Source organism: Neopelma chrysocephalum, unplaced genomic scaffold, assembly GCF_003984885.1.
Source record: "Neopelma chrysocephalum unplaced genomic scaffold, ASM398488v2 Primary Assembly neopelma1_105, whole genome shotgun sequence".
NCBI classification, from domain to species: Eukaryota; Metazoa; Chordata; class Aves; order Passeriformes; family Pipridae; genus Neopelma; species Neopelma chrysocephalum.
Window position 1 is genome coordinate 1,047,288 of NW_020897769.1, and position 15,725 is coordinate 1,063,012.

At 55.6% G+C, this 15,725-nt stretch overlaps 2 protein-coding genes across 2 annotated transcripts in view; one reads left to right on the top strand and one right to left on the bottom strand.

Annotated features, from left to right (window-relative positions):
* Window positions 1–1,921: 1,921 nt before the first annotated feature.
* LOC113973746 (endothelin receptor type B-like) lies at window positions 1,922–14,965 on the top strand. The gene is made up of 8 exons (XM_027696236.1): window positions 1,922–2,129; window positions 6,108–6,627; window positions 7,478–7,590; window positions 7,978–8,182; window positions 9,225–9,374; window positions 10,094–10,227; window positions 10,776–10,884; window positions 12,124–14,965. The coding sequence occupies exons 2-8, from the start codon at window positions 6,136–6,138 to the stop codon at window positions 12,271–12,273; spliced, it is 1,353 nt and encodes a 450-aa protein (XP_027552037.1). The 5' UTR covers window positions 1,922–2,129; window positions 6,108–6,135; the 3' UTR covers window positions 12,274–14,965.
* Window positions 14,966–15,157: 192 nt separating this feature from the next.
* LOC113973748 (DNA-directed RNA polymerases I and III subunit RPAC2-like) overlaps window positions 15,158–15,725 on the bottom strand; it is a 4,543-nt gene continuing 3,975 nt past the window's right edge. Inside the window, exons 4-5 of the mRNA XM_027696239.1 lie at window positions 15,657–15,725; window positions 15,158–15,360 (exon numbers count right to left, since the gene is read on the bottom strand). The exon at window positions 15,657–15,725 is cut by the window's right edge and continues 11 nt beyond it. Coding sequence (XP_027552040.1) covers window positions 15,313–15,360; window positions 15,657–15,725 — 117 coding nt within the window. The 3' untranslated portion in view covers window positions 15,158–15,312. The remainder of the gene's footprint in view (window positions 15,361–15,656) is intronic.

The window sequence follows — 15,725 nt, forward strand, 5'->3', positions numbered from 1 at the left end:
TGCCAGCGAGAAAGTGAGAAATGTGGCCCTCAAGGAGAGCCCACGAGCAGCTTTCTCCTCCACAAAAGTCCCAAATAAAATGTTCAGCTTTAAAATCAGAACAAGGAAAGCAGCTCCCTCAGCACCTTGTGTTGCTTCTGCCGCCTGAGCTGGTGGGACCAAGGAGGTGTTGGGGACACGTCTGTCCCTGTGCTGTCACCTCTCCAGCTGCAGAACAGGCTTGGCCAAGCCTTGAGAAGCCACAGAGAGATGGGAGGGCGGCAGATCCCTCAGATGGGCTTTCCAGCTTGGGATGAAGGGACAAGAGCCTGAAGGAGGTTTTGTTCTCTGCTCTTCTGAGCCAAGAGTCAGCTCCGACCAACGAGGGGATGGGTAAATAAAGACCTAATTTTCCCTGGGTTATCCACAGCTCTAATTCATCAAACCTTCGAGGAGTCATGGAAATGATTCAGTGGAGAGACACAGATCATTTACTTGCACACAAAGAAGGAAGAAAGTTCCCAAACAACAGATATAAATTATCTCCACCCTGTTTACAAACTCTGAGCACTGAGAAAAGCCAGGCTGGCCCAATTCTCATTGGTATTTTTGGCCAAATCTTGAGGTGAGAGGGAATTTAATCCATCCCTGTGTCTGGATCTGCACAGAAAAAGGGCTGTAAGTATAAATATACCAGTGTTTTATCATGAACTTCTGCAGTTGTTGTTCCAGAAGTAGCAAAGATTAGAGAATCAGAGAAATATGGGATGGTTTGGGTTGGAAGGGACCTTAAAACCCATCTCATTCCACCCCCTGCCATGGGCAGGGACACCTTCCACCAGCCCAGGTTGCTCCAAGCTCCGTCCAACCTGGCCTTGGACACTTCCAGGGATGGAGCAAATCTTTGCCCTTTTTGTCCCAAAGTAAGGACAGAAAGGAGAGGATCAGACTCCTTCCCAGAGTGAAGGCACCTCAGGTGGAAGGAGACCATGTTTCCAGAGGGTCGTGTTGCCATCCATGGCCCTGTGATTTGACCTTTTTTGCTGCCACCCCCAAATAAACCCCCATTCCTGGGCCAGGGCCACGTCCAGGCAGGGAATGAAACTTCCCTCTCCCAGCAGATGAGCCAAGGAGGTTGGGAGAGGTTTGGTCCATGGGGTCGGACAAATTCCCTACAGGTTCCTGTGGTTTGGAGAAAGGCAGGAGGAGCCTCCTGGAAGCTTTGCTTGTGATCTCCTGTTCCCAGACAGGTGGAGAGCAGGGGGGGAGGCTTTGGGTCAGGATCAGAGGCTGGACTGGACACGGGGCTCATGGGGGGCTGGTGTGACCCCATGGCCCTGGCGTGTCCCGCCCTGACTCTTGAGCAGCCAGACCCTGCTCTGCAGGCAGCTCAGGATGCTCAGAAACCACAGCAGAACAAAACCAGAGCTGGGGTGGCAAAAGACACTGGGGCAACCTCTTGTGGATGGGAGCATGGAAACCTGTTCCCAGCCTGCTTCACCTGGACCTGCTTCACCCGGACCTGTTTCCCCCAGAGCAGGCTCAGGGAGGCTTGTCTTTCCCCAGCACTTCGGCAAAGGCTTTTCTGCTCCATCCTCTCTGCTGGAAGGGCCCCTCAGGTCTCCCTGCACACACTTCGCTCCTGAACCTTTCCTCGAGAGCTCCAGGTGCGGCAGCTGGTTTCCCACACCCTGGGAAGAGAGGCTTTGATGCCTTTTTTTTTTTTCCCCCAAAAAGCTCGTGGGGGGCTGCAGGTCCCTTCCCCCAAGCCCAGCCCTGCCTCCCCCGGCTCTCGCCCTCCCGCTCCAGCTTTATTTGTTTGTTGTTTTCGCTCCTTCCCGGAGCGTTTCTCCCGCTTTTCCCTCCTCTCTTCCCATCCCACCCTCCACCCATTGGTCGCAGGGGCTGCGCTCGGGGGAGCCCCGCGAGTTTCTATAAAACCACCCACCGCGGGGAGACTCGGCGAGTCACGGGAGGGGACAAACATCCCCTGAGCACCAACCCCGCCGCCCAAAAAAAACCCCAGCTCCGGGATTTAAAGCACTGCGCTGCTCCCAGGACATGCCCAGAGCCCCGCGCAGGAGGAAGGAGCCGTGAGAGGGGCAGGATCTGCTCCCGGCAGCACCCAAAACCCGCGGTCACGCAATAAGGTAATTTAATTCCCCCGCAAGGCTTTGCTGTCCCGTGCTCTGCTTTGCGAACAAAAGGGATTTCTCGCTTCAGGGGGAGTTTTTGCGCGTTTTTTTTCAGGTCCCCCTCCCTGAGCAGCCCCCTCCGGGGGAGGCGTTGAAGGGATCAGGGTGCCTGGACAAGGTCCAGGAGCTGGGCAGGGAGAGGGTGAACGAGGAGAAATCCAGCACAGCTCTGGGAGAAACTCCTCCTGTTCATGGACCTGGTCGGGTTCAGGGCAGGGAGCAGCCGGGAATGGGGAGTTACCACCTGCCTCTCTCCCTCCTTTCCCCCACACATGGAAATGTTGCTGCAAGAGATATTTATCCACAGGAAAAGTCTGTTTGGTGTTTGGAGTGGTGAGTGTGGCCCCCGTGGTGTTTTCCCAGCAGGACTGTGCTGAGTCTGTTCCCTGGGCACAGGACAGTCCGTGGGATCTGCTGGGCGGGTGGGGGGGTTGGTGCAGCTCCAGTTTCCCCATGGAATGAACTGGAAAAGTTCTGCTGGTCCTGTGGACCCTGAGATGGGATTGCAGAACTGTCAGGAGCTGCTCCTGAAGGCAGGGGGACTGGCTGGAGATGAGGGTGCATTCCTGGCTCCCATGGAATTCCCAGCTCCCATGGAATTCCCGGCTCCCAAGCCCCCCAGCCCACGCAAGGCACCTTTCAGGCAGCACCAGGTTTTGCAGGGTTATGGTGATGGTTTTCAGTCTCGTTTTCCCTCTGAGAATCACTCCCTGATGTCCATGTCAAGATTCCAGTGGGTCCAGCTGTGGTTTGGGCTCAGCACAGCCTGAAGTTTCCCAAGCAAAGGGATCAAAGCAGTTCCCTAAGGGAAGCACCTCGGCCAGGCAGGTGGGATGGGGGTGATCCCTCTGGGCACCGAGTCACCTCCCCAAATGATCAGCAACGTGAGCAAAGCTCAGAGGACTTTGGGTCAAGCAGTGCTGGCTCTGGTTTCACATCTGCCAGACGCTGAACAAGTTTCTTGATGCTCCTGTGCCTCATTTCCCCCAAAAACAGAGAAAGGGTTGTGCTTTCAAGCCCTCTGAGCATGGAGGGCAAGGAGTAAATGGGCTGTTGGACAGGAGGAAACAATGCTTGTCTTTGACTAAAATTTGGCTTTAGTGAAAGATTTGACTGATTTTAAGGCAAGATGGGAGGAAAGGGCTTTTATTCTCTGGTGTTTTGCAGCTGGGCAGGACCCAGAGAGCCGAGTCCTGTGATCCTCACTCACATGAGCTCTTCTCAGCCCCCGGGGCTGAGCAGCCACACCAGGCTCTGGGCTTGGGGTGGGCAGATAAAAGCATCTGTGGGGTGCACAGGGAACAACTTCCAGGGATTCTCTGGTGCCCTCTGCCAGTGCTGGCTCCAGGAGCCACCAAATTCCTCCAGATGCTTGTCTGTGCCATCCAGAGCTGCTGTCCAAACCCTCAGGGATCTCTGGCATGAATTCTGAGCTGGGTCTGCCCTCTCCTGTGGGCTGTAATCCAGTGGGAATAGTGGGGTGGAGAGGTCAGGACATCCCCCCGTGGGACACCTGTCCCTGGGGGAGCTGGGGCAGGGCAGGGAGCTGAGAACTTCAACAAGGTACAGGCTGAAGTCCCTGGGACAGGTCAGAGCAGGGGTTTGTGTCCAGGTTTGTGCTCCTTTGGGTTATTTATCCATTCTCTCCCTTTCTTCCCCACTTTCCCAACACAACCGGGTGCCCAGGCATTCCCACAAAGCCTGAGCCCCTGACACAGGGTGGGGGTGCACAGGAGTGTCTGCAGGAGCTGTGGTTGTACCTGGGGGGACTCCTGGTTGGCCTGGCCATGTCTTCCCAGAGTTGGAGCAGTGTTCCCACCACACTTCCTTGTTTGTCCTGGGATCCCCAGGGTCCTGGACAGCCCTGGAGTGCCTCGGCTGGGTGGTCCCGGGGAGCAGATCCCAGGGTTTGGGCTGAGATCCCAACTCTGCCTGGAGGAGTCAGAGCAGAGCCTGAGTCCCAGCTCTAATCTCAGGCAGCCTCCCTGATCCCAAGGAATTCCAAAAGGCTCCTGTTCTTAGTCCAGGCACAGCAATTTTTCCTCCCTTCCGAGAGGGCTGGAAAGTTCCCAGAGCTGGAAAGTTTCACAGTTCCTCAACCATGTTCCTCAGCCCTCCAGCCAGAAGCCCCCAGATCTGTCCCTGTCTGGGGCACAGACTGGCACTTTGCTGCCCTCTCCCATTCCCTCTCTGGGCTCAATTCCAGATCTGGATCATCCAGAAGCCCCTTCCTCAAACTCACATCACTCCAGGGCGGTGCCTCCATCACCCTCAGTTTTGTGGTTGTGGAGCAGCAGCTTGGCTTGTCCTGCCTGGAGCTGCCATCAGAGATGCACAAAGATGAACCATTCCAGGGATATTTATTAGTTCTCCAGCCTTGGAGAGCTTGAGAGACCTTTTACTGTGCTCAGCAGCCAGGACTGCAAAGAGCACAAGGAGCTTTATATCCCTGAAGATGGAGCTGGATGGGCACAGTGGGTTTGGAGAGGAAGCAGTTGAATTTAGGGAGATGAGGATGGGGAAGGAGGGTCTATGCTGCTGCACATAAATTGGGATGGGATGTCAGGGATCAAAATGGCATTTCTGGAAAAAAACCCCGTGGTGTTTTCCCAACAGGACTGTGCTGAGTCTTTTCCCTGGGCACAGGACAGCCCGTGGGATCTGCTGGGCAGGGGGGGGTTGGTGCAGCTCCAGTTTGCCCATGGAACGAACTGGAAAAGTTCTGCTGGTCCTGTGGACCCTGAGATGGGATTGCAGAACTGCCCAGATGTGAAGGTGTCCACAGAGGTCCCAAAACTGCAACTTCAGTTGGGAGCTAAACTACCCAAAACTAAATTCTGCAACTCCCTGACAGGAGGGGGGAGCCGGGGGGGGAGTCGGGCTCTGCTCCCAGGGAACAAGGGATGGGATGAGGGGAAATGGCCCCAAACTGTGCCAGGGGAGGGTCAGATTGGACCTCAGGAGGAATTTCTCCCTGGAAAGGGCTGTCAGACATTGGAAGGGGCTGCCAGGGCGGTGGTGGAGTCCCCACTCCTGCAGGTGCCCAAGGAAGGACTGGACGTGACACTCAGTGCTCGGGGCTGGGGGACAAGGTGGGGATTGGAACAGGTTGGACTGGATGATCTGGGAGAGCTTTTCCAACCTCAGTAATTCCATGATTATAAAGGAAGAGTGGGGTGGACATTAAAGGAAATTGGGCTTGGCCTCGTGAGCAGCAATGCCAAGTGCCAGAGGTGCAGTCGCTGATCCCACACACCCACTGAGCCAAGGAAGGACCCTCAGTCACCAAAATGCCACGTCAGAGACACAAGGGGCTGTTTGTTCTCCTTTCAGCTTGTTTTTCTGGACTGGCCTGTTTAATTTTAGCAGCACAACTTTCCACCCTCAGGGGCAGCTGCTCTGACCTGGTGGGATCCCATCTGGCATCGTTTCTGTCCTCTGTGATGGTGGATTTCTCCAGCAATTCATAGAATATAATAGGATAGAATCATAAAGTAAAATATTCTGAGTTTGCAGGGACCCCCAAGGATCATCCAGCCCAACTCCTGGCCCTGCACAGACATCCCAACAATCCCACTCTGTCCCTCAGAGCGTTGTCCAAACCCTCCTGGACCTCTGTCAGCCTTGGTGCTGTGCCCACTGCCCTGGGGAGCCTGGGCAGTGCCAACCAGCCTCTGGGGGAAGAACCTTTTGCTGAGATCCAACCTGACCCTGCCCTGGCACAGCTCCAGCCATCCCTGGGTGTTGTCCCTGCTCACAGAGAGCAGAGATCGGAGCTGCCCCTCCACTGCCCTTCAGGAAGAGCTGCAGACCCCCATGGTCTCCCTCAGTCTCCTCTTCTCCAGCTGAACAAACCAAGTTCCCTTTCACTGAACCCCGCCCCTCCTTCCTCCGCTAACAAAGTTCTCTCCCTGGTCCCTTCCTCCACTGCAGATCCAACCAAGACCATCCCACGGGCACCATGAGGACTCCTGCCAGCAGCTCCCTTCTTTGGTCCTCCACAGCAACACCCCCAGCTCCTGCTGCTCTGGCCGTTCTCCTGACGTTGCTCTTCTCCGGCGCTCACAGCCAGACCCCCCGGGCTCTCCAGGAGAGCGCCGTCCCCTCGGAGGTGCTCAGCCCGGAGCAGGCCTACAGCCTGGTCCAGCCCAGCCTCTTCCAGGAGGCCCAGGCGTCCAACCTCTCGGAGATCCTCCCCGGGAGCAGCAGCAGCTCGGAGCCGCCGCTGCTGCCCGTGTGCGCGAAGCCCGCGGACATCCGGCACGTCTTCAAGTACATCAACACCATCGTGTCCTGCACCATCTTCGTCGTGGGCATCATCGGCAACTCCACCCTCCTGAGGATCATCTACAAGAACAAGTGCATGAGGAACGGGCCCAACGTGCTCATCGCCAGCCTGGCCCTCGGGGACCTGCTCTACATCCTCATCGCGCTGCCCATCAACGTCTACAAGGTGGGCTCAGGGCAGGGCCGGGCTGGGGCTGCTCCCGCTGGCCTCGGTGCCCTGGGCAGGATCTCTGGGAGAAGCTGTGCCTGCCCCACCCCTGGAAGTGTCCAAGGCCAGGCTGGAGCAACCTGGGATAGTGGAAGGTGTCCCTGGCCATGGCAGGGGGTGGGACTGGGTGGGCTTTAAGGGCCTTCTGAAAACATTCTGTGATTCCATGGTTTGCTTTGCTGCTGAGGCCAAATGAAAGAGCTCGTGAAGAGGGGGTTGGCTCTGAGTGGGGGTGACCTCAGGATGGGCTCCAGGTGTCGTGGGGATATAAGGGTTGTGAATTCAGGCTCATTCTCACCCTCATGAGTGAGTGGCCCGGATTTCTCCTGCCTCCAGGGCACCTTGTCCCCACTGGTCCCCTCTGCTTGTCCCAGCTGAGCACAGGGTCACAGTGTGTGGGTTCTGTCAGGAATGTGAGTGTGGTCGAGGGTCAGAGCGCGGGGAAGGCTCAGGACACGTGGCTTAAGCTGTCTGAGCTGGATTTGGGCTGTTTCAAAGCACAACACCCATCTTCCCCTTTGAAAACAACCCCGAGAAGCCCATTGTGGTGTTTAGGACTCAAATCCACTCAAAGCCACACAGGTTCTGGAGTCAGGACCTGGTGTCTGGACCATCCTTCATCCATGTATCCACCCATCTCACTGGGAGTCCTCAGGGAAAGCAAAGGTTCCCAGGACCCTCACACTGCTCTGAACCTCAGAGTGCTGCTCTCTGTGGGCTTCTCACACCCTGTGGGCACCCACCTGCTGTTTTGGGAAGCTGGACTGGCATTCCCAAAGCAGCCTGATAACCTGTGGTTCTCCCCCAGCTCTTGGCAAAGGACTGGCCCTTCGGAGTGCAGGTGTGCAAGCTGGTTCCCTTCATCCAGAAAGCCTCCGTGGGCATCACGGTCCTGAGCCTTTGTGCCCTCAGCATCGACAGGTAGGAAACCTCCTCCACACCTGCCCCGCCCAGCCTGGCCCGGGTCTGTGTCCCTTCACTGTCACCAAAAGCCTCGGTCCCAGCACAGTTCCAAGATGGGGACAGGCTGCTGTCACGTGGGGTCGAAATCCAGCAGGAACTGAGTTGTATCCTGCTGGAAGAGGTTAGGGAAGAGCGTGCTGGAACAACAGGTGTGGTGGTGGTGGTGAAGGGTGGCAAGGAGACATTGGTCAAGGACAGTCCCCATTGAGCCCCTGCTTCCCATTCCACTAAGGAAGGCTCAGGGGTGGAGGAGGAAGGCGTGAGGGAAAAGGGCCTTTGGGGACAACCCCAACCTGCACCTTCCCACCCCCTTCCTGACGGCTGCTTGTCTCCAACCCCGGGCAGGTACCGAGCCGTGGCGTCCTGGAGCCGGATCCAGGGGATAGGGATCCCCATGTGGAAGGCGGTGGAGGTGGTGCTGATCTGGGCAGTGGCCATCGTGCTGGCAGTGCCCGAGGCCATCGCCTTCGACATGGTGGAGCTCAGCTACTGGGAGCAGCACCTGTGGGTGTGCATGTTGGCCTCGGAGCAGAAATCCCGCTTCATGATGGTACGTGCTCGTCCCGCCCGGGGACACGCAGACCACCAGGGAGAGCTCTGACAGATATCTTGGGTTCTCTGAGGCGAGAGGTGTTAGAGTCCCAGTGCCAGAATGAGAGTTGCAGTGATGGAAACCTGCCCAAATACCCACAGACCCCTGGGGACAGCCTGACTGAGAGCCACAGATGCCAACAGGAGGCACCCAAAGCTCCTTCTTTCAAACCAAAACACACCCTCTCAGCCAGGAAGGGCCAGGAAGAAGCTTTTAGTTTTATCAAACAGGAACCAGTGGCAATAATTCCCCCAGTTCGTGATGCAATTCGAGGAGCGGATGGTTCCCCAGCCACCTCTGAGGGGTCAAACTATGAGAATGCACAGTACAATTAAGCACTCCATTACAAGAGTGTCAGCTCCTTAATTAGAGGAGTAGATGCCTCTGGAGATGGCTCCTGGCCTCGGGGGAAGCAGGGAGAGCAGTGCCAGGCAAAGCACAGGCATTGCAGTGATGTGGGGCCAGAGAACAGGGAGCTGTGTCGTGCTTCAGCACCCACAGCGGGTCCTGACACACCTCAGGAAGCTTCAGGGCCTCCAAGGCTGTCCCAGCAGGCCAAAGAGGGTCCCCACAACCAGTTTGCACAGGTAACCTTTAACTCAGGGTCGGGTGAGCAAGGGAAGGAAGACCCTTACTCAACCCACCATGGCCAACAAACAAGCTCCTCCAAGAGTGCCATCTGGCAGCCAGGTGTTTGGTGGACATGGTGGTATTCAGGGAAAAGTTGGACTTGATGGTCTTGGAGGTCTTTTCCAACCTTAGCGATTCCATGATTCAGTGATTCTGTAATTCCATATAAATCAGTCTTTATGCCTTTAGGTCCAGCCTGTGCACCAGCCTCAGGGGCAGACAATCCCCCATGTGCTTAGGGCAGGAGCTGGGACACTTCCACACATCCAAAGTGCCTGGACAGGCAGAGTGGGTGTCAGGGCCAGTCCGTGCCCCGGTTCCCCACCCTGCCTGTTCCTCAGTTTCCAGTGGCTCTCCCTTTCCCACGCAGTTCTACCGGGACGTGAAGGACTGGTGGCTTTTCGGCTTCTATTTCTGCCTGCCCTTGGTGTGCACTGGCATCTTCTACACCCTCATGTCCTGTGAGATGCTGAGCAAGAGGAACGGCATGAGAATCGCCCTGAATGACCACATGAAACGGGTAAGGGACCCGGGAATGTGGGAATTCTGCTGCTTCCCAAAGAGGAGGGAGAGCTGTCAAAGGGGGGACTGTGAGGGACAGGTAGGAGCTGACAAAACCTCACAGCGGATCTTGGATCAGCGCAAGGATTAAGGGAGAAGGGCCTTAAGCTGTGTGATCTCCAGCCTCAGGGACAACCCCAACCACCCCCTGGCCACGGACCAGCTTCATTCTCAGTTCCTTGTGGTCCTTTATCTCTGGCTGTGCTGAGCCCACACCAAACTGCACCAAATGCTGGATGTGCCAAATCCCAGACAAGAGGTGCAGGGAAAAGGAGAGTTCACTATTCCCTTTGGGAATGATTCCCTGGGGGAGCCCAGCTGGTTGTCACGATAGCACCGTGTGAGGGGAGGCTGGAGGAGGTCCCTGTGTCCCAGGGAACGTCACCACAGCAGAGCCACCAGGAGTGACAGCAGGAAGGGGCGTGAAGGGCTCTGGTCCACACCAAGCTGATGGTGCCCTGCCCACTTCTGCAGCCTGGATCTCACAGTGCAGGGCTTCTGGAGCAACCCGGTCTAGTTGAAAAGTGTCCCTGCCCATGGCAGGGCGGTTGGAACTGGATGATCTCTAAAGTCCCTTCTAACCCTAAGTATTCTGGGATTCTATGATTTGGGACCTGCTTTGCTCCACCTGCTCCCCAGTGATCACCTTCTCCCCCCACCACCACCTTGCCTTGGCAGCGCCGGGAGGTGGCCAAGACCGTGTTCTGCCTGGTGGTGATCTTCGCGCTCTGCTGGCTGCCCCTCCACCTCAGCCGCATCCTCAAGAAGACCATCTACGACCAGACGGACCCCAACAGATGTGAACTGCTCAGGTAGGAGCCCCGGCGGGTGGGCACCCAGCTGGCAGCCCCGCTGGCACCGGCACAGGCTGGTGGAGCTGCCTCCCAAACCCTGGTTCCAACGACTCCTTTTCCAGACGGCGTCGCCATCCTTGGATGGGGACAGAGAGGGGGTGGGGCACCACGAGAAGGGGTTAAGTTGAATTTTGAAATTCATCTCTATCAGTCTGTGGGTTAAGGGAGTCTCCAGGGCAGGGAAACATTCCCAGCAGGGCTGTGCCCATGTGGTGGGTGCCCACCTTCCTTCTCCTTTCCCCCACAAGCCAACCACCAGTTCGGGCCAGATGCTGCTGTGCTGGAGTTTGGGGACACGGTGTCACCAGGGTGTCACCAGGGAAAAGCAGAGCTCGTGCTTTTGGCTTCTTCAGAGAAAAAGTGGTTTTTCTTTGGAAAGGACTGTTTTGTGCTCAGCTCTCCCTTCTCAGTCCCTGACCCTCCGTGGGGGCACGATCCCAGGCCGGGCAGTTTGGAATCTCTCTCTCAGTTCTCCATGAGCTTCCAACGCTCTTCTCTCCCCTCAGCTTCCTCCTGGTGATGGATTACTTTGGGATCAACATGGCCTCCCTCAACTCCTGCATCAACCCCGTGGCTCTCTACTTTGTCAGCAGGAAATTCAAGAACTGCTTCCAGGTAGGAGTGACCCCTCCAGAGCTCCCAGCTGTGCTGACTGATCCCAGATTTCAGTCCCAGGGACACAAGCTGAGCTTATTCCTCATCCCAAATTTTCCCCCTGATAGGTACCTCTCTTCCCAGCTCCAAGTACACTTGAGCCTGGTGCCCTGCTATGGGGAGGCTTTTGCCAGAGCAGGATCTAGGACAAAAATTCCCTGTCCTTCTGGAGCAGGAGTATCCCCACAAACCATTAGATCGGGGACTGGGGCTGCTCCAAACTTTGAGCCCGAGTTATTTGGACATCATTGTCAGGAGCAGTGGAGCCCTGAGAAAGGAAGGGGATGGGATGGGATGAATGGCATGGAATGGGATGGGACAGGATGGAAGGGGATGGGACAGGATAGGATGGGATGGGATGGGACAGGATAGGATAGGGTGGGATGGGATGGGATGGGATAGAATGGGATGGATAGGATGGGATAGGATAGGATGGGATAGGATAGGATGGGATGGGACAGGATAGGATGGGGCAGGACAGGACAGGACAGGATAGGATAGGGCAGGATGGGATGGGATGAGATGGGATGGGATGGGATGGGATGGGACAGGATGGGATGGGATGGATAGGATGGGATAGGATAGGATGGGATGGGACAGGATAGGATGGGGCGAGACAGGACAGGATAGGATAGGATGGGATGGGGTGGGACAAGGTAGGATGGGATGGGATGGGATGGGAGGGGGTGGGATGAATGGCATGGAATGGGATGGGACAGGATAGGATGGGATGAGATAGAATGGGATGGATAGGATGGGATAGGATAGCATGGGGTGGGACAGGATAGGATAGGGTGGGATGGGATGGGTTGGGATGGGATGGGATGGGATGGGTTGGGATGGGATGGGTTGGGATGGGATGGGATGGGATGGGATGGGATGGGATGGGAGCCACCTCCCTGCTGCTGTGACAAAAGGAAGAGCTGAGCCTGTGTGTTCTGTCCCTTAAGGACAAGAAAACACAACTGTAAAAAGCGCCCACGATTTTGGGATTTTCATTTCCCATTCACACCGGCCCTATCCTGGAAAACCTGCTCCCAGCAGACCTGCAGGACAGCAAGGCTTAGGAGTGCAGGCTGCAATTCCCAGCCTGGCACTGCACAGGGTGACCTGCCAGCTCCAGTACCAGAACATTCCCTCCTCTTTTCCCCTGTATCCCACACCTGTGACCTCTCCCTCCCTCCTCTTGTCTCCTCACAGTCCTGCCTGTGCTGCTGGTGCCAGAGGCCCGCCCTGAGCATCACCCCCACGGATGAGAAGGGATCAGTTGGGAAGTGGAAAGCCACAGGGCAGGAGCTGGGGCTGGACCGGAGCAGCTCCCGCCTGAGTAACAAGTACAGCTCCTCCTAAACCCCCGTCCCCTGCGGGGTCAAGGACAAGGCACAGGGCCAGGACAGCAGGACCCCTCTGCTCCTCTCCCATGGCTCCTTCCTGGCTGGGCCTGAATCATCTTTGCCTTCACGTTGTAACCCACCTGGAAGGAGCTGCAGCATTCCATGGCCCCCCAGGCCCAGCTCCGGGCCCAGGCTCTGCCCCCCACCCTGAGGGAGGGGGAAGGGCATTCACATCCTTATGGGATTGTTCATTTCCTTGCAGGAAAACCAAGTGACTTCTGGACGTTCGTCTCGGGGTGGAACGCGGGGCTGGGGGGGAGATGTGTGTGGAAAAGGGAAGGAAAGTTGGGATGTGGTCGCTTGGAGATGGATGTGGGATGAGGAGGGGAAGGAGAGGATCACGAGTGACAATTCCCAGCTGAAAGAGCAAAAAAAAAAGAGCTTTGGTTGCTGGGCCTGGAGTCGGGATGAGATCCAAGGATGGCTGGCAGAGCACCAGTGGTGGGAACCCTCCTCCTGCTCGTGGTGGGGACAGTCACTCGGCCTCACTGTGTCACCAACCTGCCCCAGGGAGTCCTGAAAGCCCCCTTCTCTTCTCCTTTTCCTGGGAATCCTGCTCCAGGCTCCTGAGCCGGAGGAATTTCATCCCACCCATGAGTGGCACACGCAGGTGACCACGTGTGACTGCAGGGTTTGGGGACCAGGAGTCCCCAGGTGTCGCTGGGGGGAACATCCAGCCAAGCCATCGGGTCCAGCTTCCCCTTCCCAGGGCCACGGGAGCGCCAGGATGGCTGGGGAATGCTGTTCCTTCCAGGGAAGAGTTGGTAGGATCAGGAGAGGGAAGGCAGAGATGGCTCCAATCCAGGTGAGGCAGATCCCAAGGATCCAGCCCTCACTTTTCCAACCCCCCTGGAAGCACCTAATGCTCTGCTGGGCAGGTGGCAAGGGAGAAGATCCAGGTGTGCCCCTCCAGGAAAGCATCCAGCCTCAATCCAGGCTCTTCAGCAGCTGGAATGTCCTTCAGCCCACAGCTCCTGGGAGGGGGATCACCCAATCCGAAGGGAAAAAGGGGTGCCCTGGATTTTGATGCCTGCAGCTGGTGTTCCCTCTGCCAACAGGGCAGAGCTCCAACATGTCCTGGCCAAAGGACACCAAGTTCCAGGGCATTGGGGAGGGGACAGAGACATCCTTGTGGTCAACTGAAGGTGGCAAAGGCAGCAGGGAAGGTCCGATCTCAGCTGAAAGAGCCTCTGGAACGAACCAAAACATGGCAAATTCCCCAAATTCCCTCCAGACAATATCAATCCCCTGAGTGATTTTCCAGCAATTTTCGATTGGACAGGGCTTGGAGCAACCTGGTCTGGTGGAAGATGTCCCTGCCCGTGGCAGAGATGATCTATAAGGTCCCCTCCAACCCAAACCAAACCATGATTTCCATGTTTATTCTAACAACCTCTTGTCAAAAGTGTAAGAAAACCTACATGAAAAAGTTTTAGTTACCAAGTTTTTGATGATTTTCTGTTGGTTTTCCCTTCTTTCTTATCCCTCTTTTTATTTCTTTCCCCTTTTCACTTTGCCATGGGAAAAAAAAAATGGAGAGAGGAAAACAGGAGAAAAGACTTGCAATTAAAACATTTTCCAGGTGTTGGGGTTTTTTTAGCTGCAAATGTTTTACAAACAAGTCATATTTCTGAAAGACAGATGGGTTTCAAGGCAAGCAGAAACTGAGGAATACATAGACCAGCCTGTTTTCCATACATTTCCCAACCTACTGGAGTAATTTGTGTCTGTGTTGCAGTGCTGCTGTTGGGCTCTGGCTGCATTTGTTGGTGGCAAAATGAAGTCAAAGGAGAAAACTGATAAAGACTGAGATGTTCCAGCTCAGACACCTTAGTAAAAGGGTATTTTTTAACGATTCTGCTTATAAAAAGATCAGAATTCTGTGTATTTCTGTATTTGTCCACATTTCCAGGTAAATGGAGACTGTAATTTCAACTCCCACTGTTACGTGGGACCACGCTGGCACGGGCAGGATGGATCCCTGGCAGCAGTCCCACAGGAAAAGGAGCTGGATTAGGAAACCCGGGGTTCAGCTGGCCCCTGGGCACAACTCCAGCACAAACCTGTCAGCAAGACCCACTTTGCCAATTCCTGTTTGACAGAGTGATTTTATAAAGAAAATCTGACCTTTCCCTTCCTGCCTCTCCCTCCTCCGTATGTTCCTAATAAAACATGTTTTATTAGGGTGGTGTTTGAGAGGAAAACCTCTGGTATTGAGCAGCAGGGGGGCTGCAAAGTCTCTTAAATACTTCCTTGAGTGGCAGGAGGTTCCTTTGGGATGAACCTCGTCCCTCCTCCACGTGCTGAGCAATCCAGAAAGGTTCCCAAGCCCTGTGATTTCACACCACATGACACCCTCTAAAGCTTGATTTGAGCCCCTTGGCTCCCTGAGGGCTCAGACTTGTTCTGTGCACCTGATTCTGCACCTCTGACCTGGAAATCCTGGGAAGAAAACAGCAAAAACACTTGGAGAGGGGAAGAAATATGATGGGAGAGTGACAGAACTGCCTTTTATCCATCATTTTCATAAGGTGTGTAGAGACAGGACAAGGGGGAATGGCTTCATACTGACAGGGCAGGGTTTGGAGGGATATTGGGAAGCAATTCTTCCCTGGGAGGGTGGTGAGGCCCTGGCACAGGTTGTCCAGAGAAGCTGTGGCTGCTCCTGAATCCCTGGAAGTGTCCAAGGCCAGCCTGGAGCAACCTGGGCTAGTGGAAGGTGTCCCTGCCCATGGCAGGGGGTGGAACTGGATAGGCTTTAAGGTCCCTTCCAACCCAAGCCATTCCATGATTCTGTGGCTTTCCACACCTGTGCCGAGCAAAATTCAGAGTCACCTCCGCAGCATCTAAATTAATAAACTTTATTAATAGAGAAAATACAGTTTGCATCAAAGCCGTGAAAAAACAACCAAAAAAACCCCGTTGGGACCCAGGGAATTCAACACACAGACATCACACACATCCATGGGGACATCCATGGGGACATCTCCAAAGGCTACTGCATCTCCTCCTCCCTCTGTGCCCTGTACTCCTTCATGCTCCTCTGCAACAAGAGCACAGGACCAAAGTCAGCAGCGTGTCCCTGAGCGACTCGTGCAGCCCAGTGCCACCCCCCTCTCTGCCTGGAGCCTGGAAAGGCTGGGAAGCTCTGACAGAGCTCCAGGGACTTTTGGAAATGACTGATTTTCACAGTCCCTCCAAGGGAAAGGAAGCCAGGCGGAGGATGCCCAAGGAAACCATCAGGTGTCCATGGCAAAGGCGCCTCCAGCACAGGCCTCGGGGACAGAAACAGGACCCAGAGATGGGAAAGGCTCCTGAGCTCCTCAGGAATGGTCTCACCTCAAAGGTGCTGAGCACGTGCTGGCAAACAGCCATCAGGTCATTGAGCCCCTTCCGGAACGGCTCCAC